Raw genomic sequence first — 26,581 nt, 5'->3', positions numbered from 1 at the left:
AACTCGTAGGATAAGACGCGTAACTTCAGAAAATAAAAGCAGGCAGTTTACAAGACTTGCACTTCGCTCTGAAATCTGGTAATTGATTTTTCTTATTAAAAAGCAAATGCACACTACAGTCCTCTTTTGAAAAAGTACCAGAGAGACGCAACATGTAATAAATGTGAATATTAAATATCTTTGATTTAATACATTGAAAAGGCTTGCTCTCCTATATTTTTTGTATTATATGTATCTCTGCATGTTTGAATGACGTGGTTTGGAAAAGTGTGTCTCTCTCCGGCTCAGTAGGGCCTGGTCTCCTCCAAACTGTTCTACTCTTCTAAGTTTTCTCACAACACCTGCCGACTCAGCATTACCACATGCATATGACCACGAAAGCCTAGCAAAAGGGATTTCATAGGTAAAGATATACCTTGGGCTAGATTTTAAAATTATTTCTTTATTCCTTTGTCGGTTTATTGTGTGGGAGTTATTTTCTGATTAGAATTATATTTGCATAATAATATGAATCTATTGCAATCGAAACACACAATCTCGGAGTCATTTAGAAATGCATTTTTCTAGCTTGTGCTCCACTAGGCCACAATTGCATCTTGGAAAAGATGGCTGCTGCTGTCTTCTAATAATCTTCATGTGTGTATATTCTCTGGTTTGACACCTCATGCAGCAAAATGTGCACATTTATTTTGTGATGAAATGCTGTTCTGGAAGAACTCAAGAGGAAGCCGTAGCTACATTTACGGCTGTTAATGCTTGCACGCTGTAGGCCTAACCTGTCCGAGTCTTTCATTGATTAGTGTAACACATTTGCTTTGCACCTCCGATGACATTAGATCGTGTGGGGCAAATCAATTATTTATGTATTGGGCTAGTGCTAACATAATGGGTTTATATGACGCTTTATATTTCTGAAATGTGATTTGTTGATGAAAGGATACATTTGCTCATTCGATGCTGACCGTGCAGTTCTTCATTGCTTTTTATGGTGGCATTCATTATAAAAGACTCCTGAATTTGTGGGCTAAACAGATCTTTTTAATTTCTTCTAGGGATGCTGCCTGACTTTGTTGTTTTGTTGCATATTTTGGACTTGGATTATTTTGCAGATTTTACTCATTATTGCATTTATTTCTTTGCCACGAGCCCTCATGGCAAGTGATTTCCTATGTCCTACTGTTGATTTTTTTTTCCAGCTATATTCTATGTTGTGCCTTAATAATTTTTATCAGGCCTTCATGGTTTTCTCTAAATTACTTCTCATACTCCCTTTCTGAGTCAATCCTTTCTTCTTATTGGCTGTATTTTTGCAATGTTCTTGAATCTTATCCATAAAGACCCATTCCCTCATCTATTCTCGAGGTCAACACCATCCCTGACCCTGCTACTTGGCCGCCACTAAATGTAGATTATATAAGTGATGGTATCAGCACACCCACAATGGTAATGCAGAGGATCTAACTCCCAAGAAAAATACTGGGACTTTAGAATTTAGAATTCTAATTTTACACAGCCCCTTACAATATAATTTCGGTATTCTTTTAAAATGTTGCATTGATGCTGGGCCAACGATCCTTGGTTCTAGTGAGCGCAATCTATCTCTATTAGATCTGAGACTGGCTTCACTGAGGCACCGCAAGAGATTTGTCCACAAACCAGTGCCTCTGAAAAGCCGTCAGGGCTAGGTTCAGATCAGTCACATGAGGCCTTTGTCCGACATGAGTATGAGTCTATCCCAGCCCTATCTGACTTTCAGAAATGCCAGCCTCTTAGGAAGTGTCCTACTTTGTGCAGGTCAATCCTCGTTTGTACTGGTTATTTAGTGTAATTGTTTTTACTGCTATAATGTGTGGTTACTTCACAATCTTGCATCTCCCTTGGAACACAGAAGTGACCTTGCTTGTTGGTTCTTCCTGTTTATTGAGCCCATTGCTTTTTTTCTCCTATATTATCAGCCGTTGGCTCGGCCTACGCCATTAAGCGTGAGAATACTGACCGCATCGTGATCTGCTACTTCGGAGAGGGGGCAGCCAGCGAAGGGGATGCACATGCTGGCTTCAACTTTGCTGCCACGCTTGAGTGCCCCATCATCTTCTTCTGCAGGAACAACGGGTACGCCATCTCCACACCCACCTCAGAGCAGTACCGGGGCGATGGCATTGGTATGTACCAATGGAGCACAAAATTTAAAGGCCTGAAAAGGTAAATGGTAATAAAAAGTGGCCAGATGGCCATATTGGGAAACTGCCATTAGACAGTAGGTGTTCTGCAGACTCCAAGTAATATGGGCTAATTTTACGCTAAGTTGCTCTCACTAAAATGAAGGAAGCGGTGTATTTGGTAAACTTCTAGTCTAAGCAGCTAGGTATTCTCTGTGGAGCATTGTGTCCATATATTTGCCACTTTTGTCAGATCTTGAGTTATTTGCTCTGCCCATCCTTCAGCTGTATGTGAAAAGAATGGTTCCAGCTTCCAATTACTATGTTATTGTATTCTGTTATCTTGATCATGAAGTGCAGAGTACATACAAGCACAATGAAAACAAATATGCAATCAAGCCCTAAATCATGAGCTTTTGGCACACTTATACTGGTATATCAGGCACTCTGTAGTATGCATTTTGAAACCACTATTAAATCACTTTTTGGTTTAGGAATCATTCCAAGATGTTTGTGTTAATGCTTCCCATAATCACATGTATGGTTTAAGGACAGGGTTCACAGCCTGCCCCCGTAGTTACAAAATCTGCACTACGTTGTTCTTGTTTCATTTGACGTGCATTTTCTTAAGAATAAGTTGTCAAGTCTTTCAGCCTCAAAATAAGGAATGATTTTGTTCCAGGCTCATTAGTCAAGCCTCATTCAGAGTGAAAAAATACAGTAGCTTGTCTAGGAAAATCTTGGCCCATCAGCTAATATCTTGGCCAACGCTTCCTCTTGCTTTCAGGGCCCTCTTGATGTGACTGGAAGCCAACCAGCCAGTGGTGGCATAATTCGCCACCATGTCAGTCACCAACCCCAAGGTAGAGGACAGTCAGTCATCATAGATCTTTCAGAGGACCATGCATGGTAACACGTGGTGGGTGGGCACCAAGACTGAAGTATGAATCCTGATGGGCTTGTTTCCTCTCTCCTGGCACTAGCCCACCCGTGCTATCACATTTGTTCCTATAGATAGGAATGGCTGCAGTCAACCTGTCGTGACTTTTCAAACCAAATGAAAGCGGCATAGAAAGCAAGACAATTGAAAGAATTACAGAAGAGATATGAACACTAATTATGGGATAAAAAGTAGGTCTGTAATATTAAAATGTCAGAAATCAATAGCACCTAAGCGATTTTCAAATGAAGAATGGCACTAACTGGTAGAGTGGGATTGTGAGTAGAACAGTCACATACAGTTGGATTAGGAGGAAAATGACAGATAAGGAAATACATGTGCAAATAACCACTATTTCTGCCTTTTAGCTGCTCGGGGTCCTGGCTATGGCATCATGTCAATCCGAGTGGACGGTAATGATGTGTTTGCCGTCTATAATGCTGTGAAGGAGGCCCGACGCCGAGCCGTGGCAGAGAACCAGCCTTTCCTCATCGAGGCCATGACATACAGGTTAGTGGGGTTGCTCATCATTTCCTTTTTCTTAACGGCACCACACACGCCACTTAAGATTACCTGTCAGGCTGTCAAAGCATGGCTCGGGCTCCTTGTACATGTCACAACCTGCCTTAAAAGCTGTTCCAGGGATAATAACACAAGTGTTCAATAGAAGATAATAAAAAAATGGATAATGATCTCTGCACTTCTGAGATATATATATATATATATATCAAAACAAGACGCTTTCAGGCTTAGAGTGGTGCATAAATCGTGCAACAAAGGAAGCAGTGAACTCTGGGAAGTTCCCAAATTTAGGGGGAGAGCAGCTCCTTAATAGAGCACCCTACAACAACAGCGACGCTGAATCTGCTCACTTTGAAAGTCTGGTTGTCTACCAAAGTTTAAGTATTGGATTAGCACAGTGCCATCCACGCCAAGCTAGAAAGGAACAAAGTATATGTATGTATGTATGTATGTGTACCCAATTGCTCCTCCTCAACGTTTACATCCCTCCCTGCACCACTAAGAAAAAATCTAAAATGGACAGCCTGATTAACATCATCTGTAACCATCTGTAGCAAGTACGGCAGCACACCCAACATCATCTCAGGAGATTTTAACACCAACCTCTACTGTAATTTTGTTGAAGAGTTAGGGCTCGACCCCCCCCAAGAGTTCCTTCACACTTTGCTCCGCAGTCGATTCCAGCAGGAAACAAACCTTCGACATTGGTCGAGTATGTGGCAATGCAGTTTAGCAGCCTAGGATTTACCGTACTGAATGGGCGTCGCCCCACTGATATTCCGCCTGCATGGACCAGGTCAGATGGTCGAACCCACTTGTTTCTGGACTTTACTCTAGGGATTAGAGAAATATTGCCCCTGATCGAGAATTACCACATAGCTCCACAAGATGAGAGTGACCACCGGGCACAAATAATATTATTCACCCCCACCCCATGCTACCAAGAACTTGCCTACACCCACTCAGGCAGTCACACAGAGGACTTGAAGCGGATAAAGTGGTCGGACACCATGGCTTCTTTTTTGATTGAAAAAAGTAAAGCCTTATGTAACCAGGAACCCCACGGGAACCAACAACCTTCCCTCGAGACTGAAACGGACCCCATAGACTGGTGGATACCAACAGCTGACCGTTTTGACCTGTCTTCCCTCTCCCAGGCAGGTCCGCATCATAAGGAAGGATCTGACTGGAGGACGGAGGACGAGGCAGGGGGCAGCGTCTCCTTTAACTGGTAACGGCCCTTTGACGAGGACGGCCCCTCAAATGATGACGAAGAAGCCGGGCCAATGAATGAGCGAGATGTCATCAGAAAAAGGGAGGACGCCCACGGAGAGCCGGGAAACCCGGAAGAGACGGAGAGAGCAGCAAGCGCGGACAGAGGAAGAGAAGCAGAGGAATTTGTACAATGGCCCTGAACCTGCAGAGCCCAACCGGAGGAAGGAGAGCCAGGAGGCCAACGTTCCGGTGACTCGCCCAGCCACCCCTCAGGAGAGGTGTGGCTCTCGCAGGTACGGAGCCGCGTAGCGGGCTGGGTTGGGAGGCCGCAGTGGGGTGCAAAAGCTAAGCGCTAGCGCCTAGTTACTCGTCTTCCCCGAACACACCACCTGAGGCACGTTTGATAGTTTGCTGCAACAACTCGGCACAAGAGCACACAGGTGACACCCCCCCCTCACTTCCTATCCTGGGACCCTGGTAATATACTGATATTCCCTGCCCTGACACTTTCCATTTCGTTCCCTTTTGCACTTGAGGAGAACATCGTAGACGTAGCCAGCCCCGGGAGAAGACGCACGCAGACATCTGGGAGTACGGGAGAAGACCACCAATTCCCCAAGACGTACAAACTCGGACAGAAGAGGAGGGAAGCTTACCGGTCGGCTAAACCATCGGAACAGGGAAAAGTCAGGCCTTGTGAGACTTTACGTGTTATTGGGTGTAACACTAACGAATAAAGACATCAGAGACGTTATCTCTATCTCATTTTTGGCCACAGTAGATGCCCGTTTAGACCAACCAGGTGACACCTTACTACATCAATCCCAAGAGTCACACATCCATGTAGTCAGCGGCTGGACTTCCCTCATAAACCAACTACTTAAAGAAATGCCACTTAGGAGGAGCCCGAGAGAAAAAACCTTCCAATTCCTCATTTCAAAAGCCACAAGGAAATTAAAAACCCACAGAAACAGAGCGCTTCGACTCTCAAGGAAGAACCCCAGTAATAAAGACAACTTCAACAACTATAAGCAAGCTCAAGCAGCTTTTAGGATCTGAATACGAAGGGAAAAACAAGCTGCCCTGAATCAATTCTGGCTGAAGCTCATTCACGAAAGTAAAAATCCTAACTCGAAGCAATTTTGGTCCCTCGTAAATAGGAGCACATGAAGTACAAGTGGTCATGATAGCGCAAATATCAGCGTAACCGTATGAAGTACATTTTTATCACTCCACTTTGGAGACATCAACACAAGGGATGCTTACACCTAACCCCTCAGTTTGGTCAACGTTATGACTCCACTCCCGGGACTGGAGAGCCCGAGACGAGCTCATCTCGTTAAAGCCCATGGCGACACCAGACGACTTAAAAAATAAGATCTTGCGCTTTATAACAAAAGCCAGAGTCGAAGGAGCCCCAGGCCCTAGTGGTCTCCCCCAGGCCATATTTAAATCTGATTTTAACCTATGGTCAGAATTCCTGACCCCTTTGTTTCTCTATTGTCGACTACATAACACCGTTCCAGAGTCCTGGAGAGGCGCAATCACCCACCTAATCTGCAAAAGTGGGAAGAGAAATTAGTCTAAAAATTATGGAATTATTGCACTTCTCAATGTGGAGTCCAAGTATTATCCAAGCATCCTATTGGAAGAGCTACAGGCCTGAGCCGAAACGACCGCGCGGCTTCCTTTTAATCATACGGGCTTTGTAGCCAACTCTGGAACTACAATCAACTTGTTAACAATAACAGTCCTGGATCTTTAATCCTGCCTACGGTGCGAGCAAATGTAACCACGAATGCGCTGACACTTTCCGCATTCCTCCGATGTCCCCGCCGCCCTTTTTGGTCGAGGATTCATAGAGTTTGCCGACTTTGGACTTTGCCCACGCACTCTGGCCCGACCACCGCCACCGGACACCGCTTATCACGTACGGTGAGACGACTTGGGGCCGGACCGGCGCCTGGGGAAATGTGACCGGCTGTGGAGTGGGCGGCTTGGCGGAGCCTTCTTCGCGACGGAGAGAATCCCTGTATGATTGGGTCCGGGCTGGCGAACCTTCCTTTGTCATGCTACCAGCGGTCAGAGCGGTATCCATTTTAGAGCGCCCGCCACCCGCATTGCTATACAGCCGAGGGCTCTCACATCGTGTGAGCCCCGTATAGCGAGCAGTATCTCTTCTTGCCTTAAATGCTATTCCTCCGTCCTATGGAGTCGCCCTCACCCCTCCGATGCGGGCTGACTGCGAAAATGGTGGCGGTGCCGGTCTACCTCGCCGGAAAGACGGCAGCCTCCGTATCCCTGACGTAAGCTGCCCTGCCTCCTGTCGAGCTGGAGGGTGTCCCGGTGGCGCCTTTGCATACTGCCGACATGCTGACGCGGGGAGCAGACCTGACCTATGGTGATATCCTTCTAGCCCTGGGGGACTTGAGGGCGACATGGTGGCAAAAAGCTCGAGAACTGGAGCGGAAGATCGATGTCGCTATGCCATCCAGGGAACTACTGCGGTTGTCTGACCCCCCAATGCCTCTCATTCCCTTCGATGCGGATACAGTGTGGCGACAGGGGGATGCTGTGGAACGTCCTCTCCCTGGCTACAGTGTTGAGTGTTCGTTTAATGACAAAGTTGCAGATACAAAGCTCCCCTCCACTTTACAAGCTGAGACTCTGCCTCTGCAAGTGTTGCCACGGCTTCCTCAACATCGCCGGAGTGTGTGTCGTTCTGTGGGGAAAACTGTGTTGGTCACTATCGATGTGGTGATGGTCTATGATTGGGAACTCTCGCTTCCTCTTCCTCTGCGTCTTCTATGCCGGATGCGGCCATCTTGCTCCTTTGTTCTGCCTGAGGTACACTCCCAGCGGTGGCCATGCTTGGTGGGGTTTCAGCGTTCTGGCCAGGGATGATGTTGCCTCCCTTGATGATCCTGCCTGACCGCCTGGCATGACCCGGACTAGAATATTTGTCTATGTATTCGATGTGCCGCATGCGTGTAATTTGCCATTGTTGATTGCGGGGGTGGATCTGTGGGGCCGCTTAGGATCGGGCCAGGGCTGGGCGATTTCCTTTAGTTTGCTGTACGTATTGGCGGGCGGGGACTAGGATGGGACTGTTAATTATCTGATTTATTCGCACATTTGGAATGGAGTCTCCCCACCTGCTGCTTTGCTTGCTACTTCAGTTGTGCTGATGATATTCAGGGTGGGGGATGCTTATGGGGCTGGTGGTGACCGGGAGTATATAAAATTTTCTCCTCCTGCCTTCTCTGGGAGTCGGAGACTGGGATGTTCTTTCCCACTCTCCAGACTCTCTTTCTCACTTGGGGTTCTCTCGGGGCGACAGGCATGCCTATTGGGGGGGGGATGGGCCGTGGCCTTCCGCTGGTATGCAGGGTGGGGGGATGGGATGTGTTCTATGTCCTTTCTTTGTCTCTATGGCCCTCTTTCTCTTGCTTTCTCTCTTCTTCTTCGGTTTCTTTCTCTTCTATGTTTCTTTGTTTCTTCGGGGTCGGGGTTCAGTATTAGTAGAGAGTTTATTGTGTTCTATCATTCTGTGGTATAGTGTTTGCCCTTAGCTCCTGGATGGTAGCCACATTTTTCCTTACAAATGCCCTCCTATATAACGCCTCCTTCTGGGTGCCCCGTGAACGGTGATGTCTCTCCTGGTCAGTGATCAGCTTCGATTCTTTTTGTAGTTTACTACATTGTACTCGACAAAATCATAAAATTAAACCTTTTCTTATCCTGACATTATTGTTCTATGTTCTACACGGTACTTTTCACTCAGAGATTGCTTCACCGGCGCTCTGCCCAATTGGTTTTTCCTTTTTCTTTTTCTTTTATCCTTTTCTGATATGTCATAGCGGCCGGCCCCGAGGGGTTGTAGGCAGACGCTGTGTATTGTGCATTTACCAAAATAAAGGTTTTTAAAAAAAAAAAAAAAAACAATAACAGTCCTGATGGAGAAAGCGACAGTCCAACAAACCCAGCTGCACTGTTGCTTTGTAGACTTTAAAGCGGCCTTCGACCGCGTGCCCAGGAGCCTGTTATGGCAGAAATTAAAATCATGGGGCATACCCCTTCCTCTTTTATATGCTATGGTAAAACTTCACACGGAGACATGGATCAGAATAAAGCTGGGTGAAGGCTCCCATGTCTCCGGGAAGATACGAACTGAAACTGGTGTCAAACAAGGATGCATGTTGACACCACTTCTTTTTAACTTGTTTATATCCGACCTATCTCCAGTACTCGACAGTGTAAATTGCCATCCTCTCCAATTAGATGGAACCCGCATCAGCAACTTGCTGTACGCCGATGACTTGGTGTTAAGCCGCACCAAAGTGTGTCTCCAGAGGTTATTGGATGAACCGCTTCCCTATACGACAAGAAACCGCTTAGAACTAAACCTGTCGAAAACCAAAACAGTATCCTTTGGGAAGCAAAAAAGGTCAACCGAAAGGTGGTATTTCAATGACACAAAGCTAGAACCAACCTCCAGCTACAAATATTTGGGCATTTATCTTGACACCAGATGTACTTTTGTTAAGCATAAAGAAGTGTTAAAAAACAAAGCCCTGTCGTTAGAAGCCGCTGCTGCAAAACTGTCAAAACAGTTACTTGGCCCGAGCCTAATCCCCATGCTAATAGTGATGAAGGCCAAGGTAATCAGTTCTTTGATGTACGGGCACAAGATCACCAAGGGTACAACCAGCACATTAATAAACAAGCTAACAACTAAAATTTTTAAACGAGCTTTCCGGTGCAATATGTCTCGCATTTCTAAGAGTTTGAGCTATTGGCATTGTAAAATTTTATTTATGTTTTGGTTTTAAAACAAATAAAAGGCATTGTCATTTACAATGTCAGTAGCATAAACTCGCATAAAAGCAGTGTGTGGCGTGCAGCAGTGTGTGGCGTGCAGCAGTGTGCGGCGTGCAGCAGTGTGCGGCGTGCAGCAGTGTGCGGCGTGCAGCAGTGTGCGGCGTGCAGCAGTGTGTGGCGTGCAGCAGTGTGTGGCGTGCAGCAGTGTTTCGTGTAGCAGTGTGAGGCATACAGCACTGTGTGGCGCTGATGAGAGATAGAACGCACTCTGTCAGCCAACTCTTTGCAATATTCCAAAGCCAAGTCATCAGTTATATTCAACAGCTTGTGTCCTGGTACATATGCTTGCCTCATTGCTCTTCCCATGAGTTTTTCATGGGGACTGAATCCATTATTTCTGTCTGGAATACTTCTGAGTCCCATCAGAACAAGAGGCAAAGCATCAGGCCATTCCAATGGGTTGGATGCACACACCTTTCCGAGCCTTGATTGTGCCATTCAATTGTTCTACCACTCCAGAAGTCACTGGGCGGTATGCGCAGTGCAATTTTTGTTCGACTTTGAACGCATCACAGATTAGTCAAATCATTTCATTATTAAAGTGAGACCCTCTATCTTATTCAATTGTTACTGCAAAACCAAATCTAGGAATGAGTTCTCTTAATAAAAGTTTGGCCACTGTCAAGCTGTCATTTCTTCGGGTCGGCTATGCCTCCACCCACTTTGAAAATAAACAAACTATAAGAAGCACATATTTCAACCCTCGACAAGCAGGCAGTTGAATGTAATCTAACTGAAGTCTCACAAAAGGACCCTCTGCCTTTCCAATCTTTCCCATGCAGACCACAGTTTTCCTGCCAGGGTTCATTTGTTGACATATTAAACATCTTTGGCAAAGGCTCTCTGCTACATTCCTGAACTTTGTGTTAAACCAATCTTGTCTGAAAAGTCTGAATCATTGCATCTCTGCCCACATGTGTGTCTCCATGGTACATTCTAGCCATTGGCGCAGGCATACTGTCTGGCATGAATGACTGCTCTGCTATCATAACAAACACACACACCATCTTCTGCCCTTCTTTGACATCCTAATTTCACCCACTCTTCCTTTTCTCTCATGTCTACTGCATCCCGCAGATCTTTCACCTCTTCCCAGGTTCCCACTCCTGCAAATAGCATACGTTGGCAGCTGATTCCACAAGTTTCGATTTTCTTGTTTAAGGCAATCTTATGCCTTACACAATGTTGGGCAACCTGGTCAGCATATCGGTTACCGGCTGTCACATGGTCATTTCCTGATTGGTGAGCAGCACACTTAACCACGGCCACCTCTTTTGGTAATTGAATCGCCTCCAGTAATTCTTTCACAAAAATGCAATTTTTAATAGGGGTCCCTGAAGAAGTCTGCATCCACAATTAGCCAAAATCATGCACAACCCCTTAACCATATTGACTGTCAGTAAATATGGTTACTCTCCAATTTTGTATGCTTTAATTAAAGTGATCAATTCAGCTTCTTGTACAGATCTGACCTCTGGTAAACAGGATGCTTCGACTATTCCAGTTAATGTACATACAGCGTAAGCAGCACTCAATCCTCCCTCCTCGTGTCTCATATATGAGCCGTCTACAAACAGCTCATGTTCTGCATTTTTCAAAGGTTCCTCTTGTATGTCAGGACGTGATTTGGTGCTAAGTTCAGTCACGTCAAGACATTCATGCTCAACCTCACCTCTCTCTTCTTCTTCGTAAGGATCAGGTAGTAAGGTAGCTGGATTAAGAACAGTACACCTCACTATTGACACATTTTCAGCTCCCAGTATTATTCTTTCATATATTGTCAGCCTACTGAGAGTTAGGTACTGTGTTCGGGTCCTGGTCTGTAAAATCACTACTGCATGAGCAACATACACCTTGACAGGGTGTCCCATGACAATTGACTCACTCTGTTCTATGCTTACACAGGTTGCAGCCACAGCTTTTAGGCAACCTGGTAATGCACAGGCCACAGGATCCAAGGTAGCAGAAAAGTACCCCGCTCATAGCAGAATAATGCAAATTCATTTGAATAGTCGGACATGCCTAAAGCAGGTGCTTCACACAAATACTCGCGCAACTTCCTAAAAGATCCTATACTTTCCTCATCCCATTCTATAGGATCCTTTGCTCTCTTTCTGGTCATTTGTATCAGAGGTTTGGCTAGTAAAGCAAACTCTACAATCCACTGTCTACAATACCCTGCAACTCCAAGGAACATTCTTATTTCTTTTTGGGTTTGTGGCAACTGCATTTGTCTTATTATTCTTATTCTTTCAAAAGTCACCTGTCTAATTCCTCTTTCTATTTGATGTCCCAGGTATTTAACTGAATTTTTACAAAACTGAAGTTTTTCAGGGCACACTTTATGTCCACCCTTTGCCAAATGATTTAACAATGCAGTTGAATCAGTAACACAGTCCTCTTGTGTGTTTGACGACACCAATAGGTCGTCAATATACTGCACCAGGACTGACTCTCTGGGCAATACAAGAGATTCATGACTTCTTTTGAGAATCTGATTAAAAATTGAAGGACTTTCTGTATACCCTTGAGGCACCCGATTCCAGACCTAAACATGCTCTTCAAATCTGAACGAAAATAAAAACTTGCTATCTGGATGCAATGGGATAGAAAAGAATGCATGACATAAATCGATCACTGTGAACCATCCTGCTTTCCATGGTATCTGATAAAGGATCACAGCTGGATTAGGCACTACTGGGCAGCATGGTACAACAATCTTGTTAATTTTCCTGAGGTCTTGAACCAACCTATATTTCCCGTTAGGTTTCTTAATGCCAATTATGGGTGAAATACAAGGGCTACTCATTATTTCTTTCAGGATACCTTGTTCAACCAATTGCTCGATCTGTGCTGCGAAACCTGCCTTTACTTCTGGACTCATTTTATATTGTCGGGTGTTCGGGTAAACAGCACCTTCTTTCACAGTCACTTTTACGGGATCTACATTTGCCATTAATCCTATTTCTTTTTCAGTAAAATCCCATATTTCTGCATTTACAGTCAGTTTGACTTCTGCAGGTAATTCATTTTGTGTCATCATCGAATACAATTCATTTACTTCTGTTCCTTGTTTAGCTAACATGAACTTGTAATCTCCATCTTCATCTGGGGTTTGTATTGCAACTCCATCCGGTGTGCAAAATATTGTGCAATTCATTTTGCACAACAGGTCTTTCCCAAGCAAGTTCACAGGGCTTGAGTCACAGACCACAAACTTATGCATTTCTTTTAAATTACCAATTCGCACCTCCATGGGTTCTGTAATTGGAGTGCTAATCCGTTTGTTTGAAACACCTACAACTTGTATATTCTCTCCAGAGAGGGACAGGTTAGGAATGTCTGCTATTCTCACAGTAGACCTGGTAGCACCCGTATCCAACAAGAAGGTAATATCATTTCCCTTTAGTTTACCCTCTATGTAAGGACCTGACTGATATACCGGTAGAGATGCGCCAAGCACGCACTCCCCTTCCTACCCCCCCCCCCCCCCCCCCCCCGGGCACCATCATTCCTGATCATAATCAATCAGTGGGTCCTGCAAAAGAAACTGTGATGTTACAAAAATGATCTTACCACTTCCTTCTCGAAATCCGGCGTCCACACTGTACTTGGCTTGACTCACAAAATGTAATTTAGGGGTAGGTGGCAATTGACTCTGAAGATCTATACCCTTTTGCTGATGACTCATTAACACCTCATTCTGCTTCTGTGGATTTAAATTTTGGAGCATTATTAATTTTTATAGCTTTACACTCGTTCTTCCAATGCCCCAACTTCCCGCACCTGTGACGGGGAAATTTTTTCTATGCCTCTTCCCAATTTAAGCTTCCCCGTGGCTTTTCCTCATTATTGTCACCTTGATCTTGTGCTCTTCCTTGATTTTCTGACTGCTTATTTAGTTGGAGCTCTTGCCGTTCAGCTAATTTTACTTGACCCCACATTACTTTTTCTTCGAAAGCTTTTCGCTTGTTATCAATTTCGTCCCCACAATATTTTGCATATTTTAAAATTTCGTCAATGGGTTTTGACTGCCAACACAGCATGTGCTGCTTAATCATTTGAGATATATCCAATCTCAGCCCAGACACAAATCCATACACAAAATGAGTCATGTCTTTATTTTCTAAACTTTCAAACCCACTATACTATTTGAACACCTGTAAAATACGTTCGTAATAGGCATGTACAGACTCATCCTTTTCTTGAGATGTTCTGTCTATCTTTACCTAATCGGTTTCTTTCGGGGGAATTTTACTCTTTAGAAAGGTGATTACCTGATGATACTTTTTCATTACATCCTCTGACAGGGCTCCTGTTTTTGAGTCCCTTGGATATTCCTCACTAGGCCAATCCACAGTAATCTTACATTCTGTCCACAAATCTGCAGGTACTACTATGTCAAACAGACCATCCAGATCCTTCAATAAAACTTTGAAACTTTCACAAACCTCTCAACTTGTCTGTACCACTCCACTGGTTTCTCTCTCAATTTTGGGAAATCATTCGTAAAGGACAAAATATCCTGTCTATTCCATGGCACATGTACGTACCCCCCTCCGGGTACCTCTCTCATCGGATACAACCTTTCAACTTTTTCTGTTTCCCTCATGACATATTCAGATGTCGTTCGATTTACCTGGTGTTCTTCCTTTTTCTTTGCCCATCTAACTTTCCATCTTTCAAGATCTCCCCACTTTTTTAACAGAAATAACAATTCCCTGATCTGCAACTTTCTTCCAGACACATTCATGTTTTCCAAATCCTTATCGGAGAACTCTGCTCTGTATGGTTTCTGCAACACCTTTGATTTCCCTATGTCAATTCCCATCTTTGATGCCAAATTAGTCAGCTTTTCATGAAATGCCTTTGTATTTCGTGTAATGCTTCTACAAATAAACAGTAATTCTTCTTCACTGTATGTGTTTAGCCTGTCTAGACCCACATTTACAGCAACCATTTCTTCCAATTCTACTCTCAATTTAAAAATGTCTCATAATTTTGGCTGTGACTTTGGCTTCTCTATTTCTTGAGACCATCTTTCTAGATCTTCTGAGGTTACTATTGTGGCACTTCTAGTTCCTGTTGATGTTTCTAATCTAACTTCCTTTGAACAACTGGGCACATTTCGTCTCTGGGTTTCCATAATGGACTCGCGTATGGGCAAATCCATCCATGATATTACTGATTCACATTTGTGAGAAGTTGGCCTGATATGTAGTGCTCACTATTCTAGTGATCACTGTGTATCATTCCAAACGACCCTTATTGATGATTGGTTGTAAGTCAACCTTATAGACCAGCTATCCTAGTAGCGTGGATACGAGCAGTCTTAGGCTAAACTCTAGAGGGCGTGTTAAGCCAGCTGTTTCACCACCACATTTACCCCTTGAACACCACGTGAAAGGACACCACACAAGTTGTTATGAAAATAAAAGGATATTTATTTATAACAAGACTACCCTGGCTCTTTATGAGTCAGGGAGCTAAGCACACTACAAAACTCTTAGGAAAATACTTCAGTTGCACAATTTACACAAATGCCCGAGGGGCACGAGAAACCATCTACACTAACAGTGAAATGCGAATGGTTAGAGTCTGGAGGTACTGATTCCGGAGTGATCCGATCAGTGGGACTAAACGAAAAAGGAACTGGACACTTGTAGAGCGAACCTGCGATGGAGCACCGAAATGCTCGAGTTACCTAGCCCAGAGGCTGTGGCTGCGTGAAGTTCGGCAAGATGTCGGGAGTCCTCGTTGTAGTCTCAGGAGCCTGAAAGAAGAAGTTGCTGGCAGGCGACCAGTGACGATGTTCAGCAAGATCCAAGCCTGGATCGGTGATGAAGGAAACCTGAAAGCAGAGGGGACTCAGTTCTCAACCGCTAGCCAGCGATCGTGTGGGCACCAGGAGGGTACCGGCTGAAGTCACCTTGACCAGATGAGTGGATGACGTCGGACTCGGCTGTTCCTCGGACCAGGAGGCGCGGCGGCGACCAGGATGGAGGGCGAGCTGTCCCACGCAGGTGTCTGCTGTCGATGATGCTGGGCCCAGGAGTGGGGCAGCAGGTCTTGGCAGTGGCAAGCCCACGCGGTGGAGTCAAGATGGCGTCCGGAGTGGACCAGGAGGGTCCGTGGTACTCCTCTGTTGAAGGGGAGCAAGAGCCAGTCTGGAGCAACCAGACTAGTGATGAAACAATCTTGGTGCGTCGTGAAGAGGGCCACAAGCCGGTCGGCAAGTGGTCGGACAACGCGGTGAACAGCAAGGAGCGGAAGGGCCCCCACGCAGATCTCGTGGATGCTGGGGAGGCAGACTTCGGTGCTGGAGCTGCTCAGGGTTAGGGCTTCTCAAACCCTAGGTGCACTCACTCGAGGGTCCCTCGGTGGGCGTGCTAGATAAGCGTCGTGCAGGTTCTGAAGATAGCCGGTCCCGCAGGTCTCGTCACACCTACGACTCTCAGCTGGGCTGATGATGTAGGTAAAAGGTCAGAGATGGCAGGGAACTCGGGTCTCGTCGAGCTGGGCAGTCTTGATCCGTAGGAGAGACTTACAGCAAACCGCAAGCGCTTAGGTGGTGCCTGCTGGTGCAGGGTGGCTACTCCTTAGCCACAAGGGAGAGTCTTCAGAAAAGTCAAGAGTTCCTTTCGTGGAAAGTAGTTCAAGATTCAGAATTATCCCATTTGGGAAGGGGACTCGCTCCTACCTTTATTCTAAGAAAAGGGGCTGGCCCGTGACTAGGTCCTACCTATGGGTGGAGCCAGGAGGGGGGTGGTGACACCCCTATCCTTTGTCCGGCTTCGCCCCGGCTCAGGGGCAGGGTTGCCCCCGAAACTGGTTTGAGCCGGGCTATGCACAGTGAGCACCGGGGTGCCACTGGCAATCACCTTCCTTTCAGCCCTGCCTACCTGGGATACACAAACCCTGTCTGGGATGGTGCTAACACCGCCCTCGACAGGAAACCCTTTGTCCAAGCTCCCCTCGCTGGAAGGTCTCCCAGCAGCAGGAGGTCAGACTTGTGTCTGGTGGCAGCATCCATTTTGTGATGCTGAGGCTTGAGTCAACTTTAACCGGGGTTCAAGGTTACTTCCATGTCGTGCCCCTCTAAAAGGGGGGAATGCTAACCCCGTCGCCAGGACTGGCGAGGGGTTCGTATTCCTATTCGTATGACACCTTACTCGACATGTGTAGGTGATGCGATGCCAAAGTTAGCAAATAACCGCAAGGATTATAATGCATTAAAAGTAGTTTGCCCGCGTCACCATGGAACGGCTATTAGGACTTGGTTCCGCCAGCCGTCGACGGGCTCAGCTCGCGCCAGAGCACCGTCCCACATGATTCCCTGCACTCTGCCTTCAGGATTGATAAGGCCTGCCATAGGAGTGACTGATAGGAATCCATGTGTCCATCTTAGGGTTAGGTGTAGGAATACTACACCTATAGCAACGGGTGATTACACCACGTTGCCCCAGCTGTCGTGCAGCCAGTTGTGTCAGATTTGGGCGGCCATCCAGGGGTGGCATAATACATGCTGCAGCCCCTGGTAGGCCCTGGGTACACCGATGCCCTGGATACCTGTGGTATGCTGAGACAGGGACTCACAAGGCGGCCCAGTTCCAATTAGTGGATGCACCTAATGTACATGTGTGTTAATTTCGAGAGAGAACAGCTAGGCTGTGGGTCTGATGGGCAGGCCCACAGCCGGAGAAAGTCGTAAACCAATGAAGCAAAAGCAAAAAATCTGGGTGATCATAGGATTGCAGACCCTACTCTCCTACAACATTCACTTGCTTGATCATCTATAATTACCTTTTCTTTTCTATGTTCTATACTTGGGGTAGGCATCACAGGATTTTTGGGACAGTTAGATTTTTCACCATACAATGGAACTACCGGACCTTTTGTCACTGGTATGGTCAATGCTTCAGGATGTGCGTTTATCTGAGCTATTCTCTGAATCAATTCATCTCTAATTTTATTTATTGCTTCCTTTTCCTTTTCTTGAAGTACCCTGTCTGCGGTGTCATGTACTATCTGTGGAAACAAAGTTGTTCCTATCACCGAGGCACTAGGTGTCCTTCTATTGAATCCATCATTATAAGGTGGAGGCCTTTTCATCAATACGTCCTCTAAATACCCTTCTTTTTTTTGTTTTTGTTTGTTGCAGAGTTTTATATAGCGCAAACTTGACCCGAATCCAATCAGGTATCAGAGCGCTTTACATAGCACCAGTTACATTACATGACGACACACGTTCATTTTTTGTTAGGCACGGGGAGATTAAGTGATTTGCCCAGAATCACAGGATGTTCAGCGCCCTTACCGAGACTCGAACCCAGTTCCCCAGGTCCGAGGTCGAGAGTCCTAGCCATTAGGCCAACTCCTCTTCTGTTTCTCCGCTATCTATCATGGTTAAGTGCTTGGTCTTCTCTGTACATTTACCTCCCATCTGCTCTTCTGATGTTAACACAGGATATAAACCTGCTGCCACCATGGCCTGTCTCCATTGTTTTATTTGACTATCTCTAGTCTCTCGGGGAAATTTCGGGTAATATTTGCTTAAAGTCCTGTTACTTCGTGGTCTGTCACGTTCAAAGGCTTCTATTTCCCATTCTTCTAAAGCTTCATAGTCAATCTAGGTCTGGGTTCTAATTCATTCATTTGTGTTCTTAAATTGTACAATATTCTTCCATTAAAACTTCTGTATTCGGGAACAGCTAATATACCATCATCCTTTGTGTATTCTCAATTTTCTAACTATACACAGTTAAGATAGCCTCTCTCCACCATCATGTATGATGCAGGTGTATTTGGAGGAGGAATGAGAATCCCCTCTCTACTCCTAATGGGTTTGTCCTTTTTGAAATAATTCTTAACCTTTTGCATAAATGTAATTTTTCTTTTTTTCTCCGTACATTGCGTGCTTGTGCTGGTTAAGGTACTGCTCGTAAGCAAACCCTATAAAACTCCTATCTGGTCGAGTCACTTTTAAAGTTGGATCGTACATACAAACTCCACTATCTATTATTATTCTTGGGATTTCTATTTTGTCAACCAATCAGACGCTTGCTTTAATTATAAAATTCTCCAATACCAGCTCGTTTTCTAGTCTGAGGACCAATCAACTTCTATTCTGCTCGCTTGCTCAGCCAATGCTTGCGCGGCTTTTCTGTGATGTCAGTATCACTCCTTACTACTGACCCCTCCTTTACAATTTTCGCATCAACAATACGCCCGCTGTTTCAACCAATCCCAGCGCGGCTCTCAGTGACGTCAGTGCAGCACCCGCAACTGACCCCTCCTTTACAAGGTAATACGAAAACTTAATTTTCTCACAAACTTTTAACACAATTTCATTAATGAACAACGTATAAACATTCGCTATTGTGTCTGACCCACTAATTCAAAGAATAGTAAGATTTCTTTCTCTGCGAGTAAAACCCTTCAGCTTCAACGAATCCTTTAGTTACGTTCAGGAAAGCTAGATCACTAAGAGACCATTTGGTCCACAGTTATCATGATGTAGAACCCACAAGGATATCTTTTAAAACACTTAATGGTTTTTACCCATGCGGCAAGTGCAAAGCTTGTAAGAAAAGCAAACGCACTTTAACGTATGATGTTCCTGGTCTTAGCACACCTAAAAAGATCACCAAGTTTCTTACATGCACCACTCCTTATGCCATATATTGTCTATTGTGCCCTTGTGGGCTCCGTTATATCGGGAGCACAATTCATCCAGTTAAGATTCGGATCCTTGAACATATGAGGGCGATCAACAATGTAGATGAATCCTACCCAGTAGCGAGACATTATAATAAGATGCATTGTCACAACAAGGATCTCCTATCTTTCTTTTGTTTAGATCATGTACCACAAAGCCCCAGGGGTGGTGATAGGATACAGAAACTTAGGCGTTTGGAATCACGCTACATCATCGACTTACAAAGCAAGAATCCACTGGGTTTGAATAGTAGTGAAGAACTTGCTGTGCATCTAGGATGAATTGATTCACATTGCTAAATTATGATGGATTTTTTCCTCTGATTTCCCTCTAATCCTTGTATAAAGTCTGCATTTTGTATTTTCAATTTTTGGACACAATTTGTACTAATTGTGTACGTATATGTCATAGGAGATAGAATACGAGCCCATCTGTGGGCATGATTCAGTATGACTCCCCTATGTTATTGTGTTCTACTTAGTTCTGGTGGTATCTTTGAGACAGTATACTAATGCCCATCTGTGGGCTAAATCAAACTATATGTTTTTTCTAAAAGAAATTCTTATATAGAATGTAGGCTGCATATCTTCACATTTTCATGGAATTATTGCTATATTTATTGCACTATTCTCCTTCCTTTTCAGACGTTCAAAGATGGCGGAATGATTTGTCGCCGATTTATGTTTAGTCTGTTTTCTGTCTCCACACCGGAAATTTCGAATGTGCTTTAAAAATGTGTAATGGCCGCCGCGTTTCATTGCAGAAATTGACAAAGGCTAAGTGCCGAAACGCGTCTTTGCCCAGGGTTCAAGTAATAAATCTTTTTTTGAACTCTCCCCCGTGAGTGCTGTCGTCCGTGATGGGTACGATTACCCGAGGAACTGTGAGCTAAATATATATATACATATATATATATATTATCTACTGGCGGTCACCAGTGGATAGTTATAGTTAGGACCGTGTTTCCATAGGAAATCTGAAAATTCTATTTTGAATAACTTTGGCGCCGGTTGACGAATCCTCGCAAAATTTTCAAAACTAATGGGGCGCTCCGCTCCTACCCTGAAAGTCTCGGGGCGATTCGTCAAGTGGGGGCCGAGAAAAAAGGGGGGTCCCAAAACGCGTTTTCCCCATGCATTTTCCCATAGGACCTTTAGTCGAAGGTACAGCCTGAACGGCTGAACAGAATTACTTGAAATTTGGCAGAGAGGTAGTCCTCAGGTCAGGGAAGTGCCTTTTGCAGGTCTGGTGTCAATCGGTTCAGTAGTTCCTGAGAAAATAGCATTTAAAAGCATATAAATATCTATAAGCGCGCACCGTGCGAGCACCCTAACGTGCGCGAGCGTAATTCTGATTGGTGGTTACATGTTAGTCAATGTTCGAATCGGTCGAAATCAGGAAGTGTCGGCCACCATTTTGTTTGTTTTCAGTGCGAGAGTGAAAAAGGAAGGTGGCGAACGTGAAAAGGGGGCAGGGTAGAGAGTTCCTGACCCCTAGCCTTTGTCAGGGGGTCCCTGAAGGCAGAAAAAAAAAGTATTTTTTTTTTTAAAAATCGCGGGGGTGCGCGCACCGTGCGCGCACGGTGAAAAACCAAAAAAAATTAATACGTAGGTTATTGTAAAATAAATATATAAGAAAAATAATACATACATAACTTAGCATTTAAAAAACCGTACAAATTCACTGAAAAAACCATAGGTTTCATACACGTTATAGTTAGGAATTAGCATTTAAAAAACCTTGCAAATTCACTTAAAAAACCATAGGTTTCACACGGTATAGTTAGGTGGATATTTCACTCGTAAAAAACCAATGAAATTCCCCCGTTATAGTTAGTTCAGATAACTATAACTCGCGCGACCGCCACTCTATCACAAGGATGATGTCATCAGTGATATCATGAGTGGTGTCACTGACCATGTCATGAGTGATGTAATATGTGACGTCATCAGCAGTGCATTGCGGGCGCGCGAGTTCTAGTTATCTGAACTAACTATAACGGGGGAATTTCATTGGTTTTTTACGAGTGAAATATCCACCTAACTATAACATGTGTGAAACCTATGGTTTTTTAAGTGAATATATATATATATATATATATATATATATTATATATTATATATTATATATTATCTACTGGCGGTCGCCAGTAGATAGTTATAGTTAGGACCGTGTTTCCATAGGAAATCCGCAACATTCTATTTTGAATAACTTTGGCGCCGATTGACGAATCCTCGCGAAATTTTCAAAATAGGTGGGACGCTCCGCTCCGACGCTGAAAGTCTCGGGGGGATTGTCAAGCGGGGGCTGAGAAAAAGGGGGGGTCCCAAAACGTGTTTTCCCCATGCATTTTTCCATAGGACCTTTAGTCCAAGCTACAGCCCGAACGGCTGAACAGAATTACTTGAAATTTGGCTGAGAGGTAGTCCTCAGGTCAGGGATGTGCCTTTTGCTGGTCTGGTGTAAATCTGTACAGTATTTCATGAGAAAATAGCATTTAAATCAATATATATATCTATAGGCACGCTCCGAGCGCGTGCGTGAGCTTAATTCTGATTGGTGGTTACATGACTGTAAACATTCGAATCGGTCGAAATCAGGAATTGTCGGCCGCCATTTTGTGTGTCTCACACTGATAAACAAAGGTGGAGAACGTGAAAAGGGGGCAACGAAGAGAGTTGCAGACCCCCTAGCGTTTGTCAGGGGGTCCAAGAAGGTCCCAAAAGTATGAAAAATACATTTTTATTTTATTTTTTAAATCGCGGGGTGTGCGTACGGTAAGCTTACCGTACGTGCACGGTAAAAAAAAAAAAAAAGATAACGGTTTGTTGAAGATATTAACTATGTTATACAACTATATCTAACCATTTATTTAAAAAAGGTGAATCTTTCTATATTGAATAATGCATTAAATCCATGAATATATACATAGGTAGCATAGTGTTTAAAGGGAAAAAGAAAAAAAAAAGATGTAAAAAAACCAAGCAAATTCAATGAAAAAACCATAGGTTTCACACACATTATAGTTAGGAATTAGGATTTAAAAAACCATGCAAATTCACAGAAAAAACCATAGGTTTCACACACGTTATATTTAGGAATTAGCATTTAAAAAACCTTGCAAATTCAATGAAAAAACCATAGGTTTCACACACGTTATAGTTGGGAATTAGCATTTAAAAAACCTTGCAAATTCACTGAAAAAACCATAGGTTTCACACACGTTATAGTTAGCTGGACATTTCTCTCGTAAAAAACCATTGAAATTCTCCCGTTATAGTTAGTTCAGCTAACTATAACTCGCGCACCCGCAATCCACTGCTGATGATGTCACATATTACATCACTCATGACATGGTCAGTGACATCACTCATGACATCACTGATGAAATCTCAAATGACATCACTGATGACGTCATCCAGTGAATGTGATTTTCTTAAAATTTTCAATATCTTTTATATATATATATAGGGAAAGGCCTGTTAAAGAATGAGTGGGTGTACAAGTGTGTAAAGTCAGTTTGTAGAGTTGAGCATGCAAATCAGACCAGGAAACATAAACAGGGAAGTTAATTTTTCTTGCTGTACTGTTTTATTAATCAAATGCAGGCCTTGCTAGATTAGAAATGTTCTGCACACCCAGCAGAGCAGTTCTGTGTCTGATAACGTCTTTGGAAAGTTATCTAAGAATCCTGTGATGAGAAGCCGTTTTGTAACAGCACTCCTGTGTATATTCATTCAGCACACACACAAAAGCGCAGACACACACTTGTTCTCCTCACTTCCAGGAATCCTGGCTGTGAGGCAATGGGTCTCCCCATCAAATCCGCCCGAATGTTTTGCTTTTTGATCACCTGGTATTTGACCTTTTTACTGTTGGTGAGCCGTGCAACTGGTGACTTACGGTAAATGAACTACTCGTTTACTGTCCGTGTCTACTTTTTAGGTCTCACGTAGCGTTGCAGCTCAACGCGCTGCTTGCTTTGCGAGGCATGCTGTATTAGAGTATTACTTAGAAGTGGGGTGGAATCCCCGCCCCTATTTTTCATTGGCTGGCGTTATCGTCTATGGTAAACGCTGGCTTCCAATTGATAATGGGGCTTCCTAGTCCCTCCCTGTTTACCACCCTGTCTCCTTTTGGGACTTCCCATCAGGACTGGATTGTTATACAGTCTACTTCAAATAGTCGGTGAGCACTTTTTTTTTTCTCATTTGCGCAATATACCTTTCGGTATAAAGGGCCAGGCTGGACGATCCAGTTCTTTCGAACAGTTCCACTAATTCTGAAGAGGCGAAGCACGTCTGGGTATAAGAGGAATCTTTATGTCCTCTGTGCTCACATTGGTCCTGAGGAAAGAAAAAGTCTTAGTTGCAGTTTCTGCTTGCAATTTCGCTTCCTGGTGAAGTTTTAGGAATTGTAATTTAAGGGAGTGCTGCTCTGCTCGAGTCAAGCGCTGTAAACACCTCGTAGAGCACTTTAACTAAATATAAAATGCCACCCACACAATCTTCACGTGCCAGCACAAAGTCACTGCCGTGTTTGTGACATTGTCAAAGGTGAAAAAGGCCAGATCTGATCATTTACTGCCGATGTATCCACATCATGGGCATGCAGTTCAGGTCAGGGCACGAGTGCTTAGCACAGAAGCTTACACTTTTAGGCAAAGCCGGCCCTTGCTCCAATAGCGCCCTGGACGGAATGACATGTGCCGCCCTTGTTGCTGCTTGTGAATACAATGAGGCAGAAGCGGTTTTCCACAGTCCTCCCTTTGCTGGCTACTTCAAGGCAGTGACTGACCTCTGAACACACTGCTCTGCGCCCCCCAAGCTCACCTGAGTCACCCTAGTTCTGTCAGGCTGTTTCCAAGTTGTTTGGAGGGGGTGGGTGTTGATGTGTGTCCGCTGGTGAGGAGGTATAGCTGGCCGGTGGCCCTGCAAGGTTGTACGTAGGAGGGGCTGATAGGGTGATAAACACGCATTGGCATATACAATAGGTCTCGCCATTGGGACCGTATCATTTTTAGCTTTGCCCCCAGGGTTTGAAGAGCTATACAACAAATAAACGCACCGGTGAACACATGCATACACATGCACTACTCAGAGCAAACCACGGATGGCCATAGCACATGTAGGTAGACACAGACATGCGTGCACAGTTTAACGCCCACAGGCAGAAAGAACACATACATACAGATACACACATCAAACATGCCCCATACAGCTCCTTCCATGTACACCGATACCCATGGATATGCACCTTTCCACTCATACTTGTTTTCAAGCTCCGGACCCTCCTCTCTATTGCTAAAATGATGCCGCTAAAGAAGAAGCATTAGCAATGCAATAGGTCTCGCATTTGCGAGAGTTTAAGCTATTAGCATTGCAAATGACAATGCTTTTTATTTGTTTTAAAAAGCAAAACATAAATAACATTGTCATTTACAATGTGAATAGATCAAACTCGCGTAAATCCGAGACCTATTGCATTGCAAATTCTTGTTAAGAAAAGGCAGCTGCAATGCAGCAAGGGTAAAGGGCACTTTCCTGGTTCTACATGAACATGTGTACACACTTGAGGGTTGCACGTGTGAAATCCTGTTGTGCACAACCCCAGTAACTGCACACAGATAGCCTGGCACAGAAGGGACTCTGTAGGATTGGATATTGACCTGCGGTAGGCCTCATGATGTTAGTGCACACTTATAGGGAAAGTCATTGTTGTTTACTGGCTTGTCTGTATTGACACTCTATTATACACTTATGCGGAAGACAGCCTTAGAGTGAAGTTTCGCTTCCCTTTGTCCTACAGGGACCAATGACATATTGAAATATGGGAGAACCTGTATGCCAAACCGAGATGAGAATTCCAAGACGATATCGGTGCACCTTATGGGCCATACAGGATTGTCATATTTCTCTGGACCAGCTCAGGATCAGAGCCCAGGCCTTGTCACCCTTCTGTGTCATGTTAATTAAATATATAGCCATCAGCAGGGACAAAGCCCTCCCCACACAAAGGGAGCAATTAACAGTGCTTCACTTCGCTCCTGAGGAGGAATGGGGTGGGAATGAAGGATCTACATCAATCAAATAGCTGTTACACTGTACCAGGGATGTGCTAGCCCAAGCTCACTGAGCAAAGAAGGTAGCCCAGATCTCTGGAGTCAACACAGGAGGGGGATCCCCTTCGAAGATTTGGTGGGAAAGGCCCAGGTAGTGATGTCAGTGAGTGGTGGAGCTGAAGCTTCCAGAGGAGATGTGACCAAGGACCCCTGAGTGACGCAATTATAATTGTCCCAGCATGCTGTGCAGGAGGGTTGGGACAGAGGTGGAGATGTGAAGTGCCCCCCTCCCCTAGTATAGGCCAAAAATGCCTTGTGTCTAGAACCTTCCGCCCGCTTTAAATTTCCTGAACAAGGGGGAGAGCTCTTGGTTGTGTTTTTCATTGGACACTTAGACTGGAGGTGGTAGCCATGGACAACTGTAAGGGGGAAACCCCCTGATACCCATCTTGACTAAGGACTCTGACTAGAGTGGCCCGGGGACCATGGGGCTCTTCTCAGGACCTGGAAAGTTTGTCCCCTTACACTCCCTAACAACTAGTTGGGGGAAGAATTGGAGTTCTGTGCCAAGGAGGAGAGGAGAAAGAGCAGAAAGACTGGCGCAGGGAGCCAGTGGGACCAGCTCCCTGCAAAGGTTGTCACCTTGAAAGCCAGGAGGCCTATTAATAGTGCTCCGGTTGGCTAGGACTCTCCACCAGTAGCAAAATGAGCCCAGAAACATGCAAAACAGCCAAAAGGAGCCAGAGATACCGAAGGACAATGGTCAAAGAAACGCGTTTAGGGAGGAGCACATAGAGCTCAGCTGGAAGATTGCTGAATACCCCTGGTGGGGCAGAGCCCGGGGGTTGCCGCAAGAAATGGGTTACATTTGTAGGAGGTGTGCATGGGGCCCCTTCCCCAGAGCTCAGGAGGCCTGGAGACACCAATCTCCAAGCCGGTTCGTGGAATGGATGGAGGGGGGGGGGGGGGCAGGACCTCAACTCTAGGCCCCGGAAAGCACCAAATAATGGGGGAGTGAGGACCATGAGTGTTTTATTAATAATGGCGTGGGCACCATGATTGCAATGTTTGGCTATTCTTTGATA

The 26,581-nt window shown here is 44.8% G+C and overlaps 1 protein-coding gene across 1 annotated transcript in view; it reads left to right on the top strand.

Annotated features, from left to right (window-relative positions):
- The window catches only part of BCKDHA (branched chain keto acid dehydrogenase E1 subunit alpha), a 205,588-nt gene that overhangs the window by 133,796 nt on the left and 45,211 nt on the right, over window positions 1-26,581 (top strand). The window contains exons 7-8 of the mRNA XM_085625275.1: window positions 1,956-2,162; window positions 3,468-3,609. Of these exons, the coding sequence (XP_085481401.1) occupies window positions 1,956-2,162; window positions 3,468-3,609 (349 nt within the window). The remainder of the gene's footprint in view (window positions 1-1,955; window positions 2,163-3,467; window positions 3,610-26,581) is intronic.

This window comes from Triturus cristatus, chromosome 9 (assembly GCF_964204655.1).
Source record: "Triturus cristatus chromosome 9, aTriCri1.1, whole genome shotgun sequence".
NCBI classification, from domain to species: Eukaryota; Metazoa; Chordata; class Amphibia; order Caudata; family Salamandridae; genus Triturus; species Triturus cristatus.
Note: the sequence above shows the minus strand (reverse complement) of the source record. Positions and strands in the feature narration are given on the sequence as shown.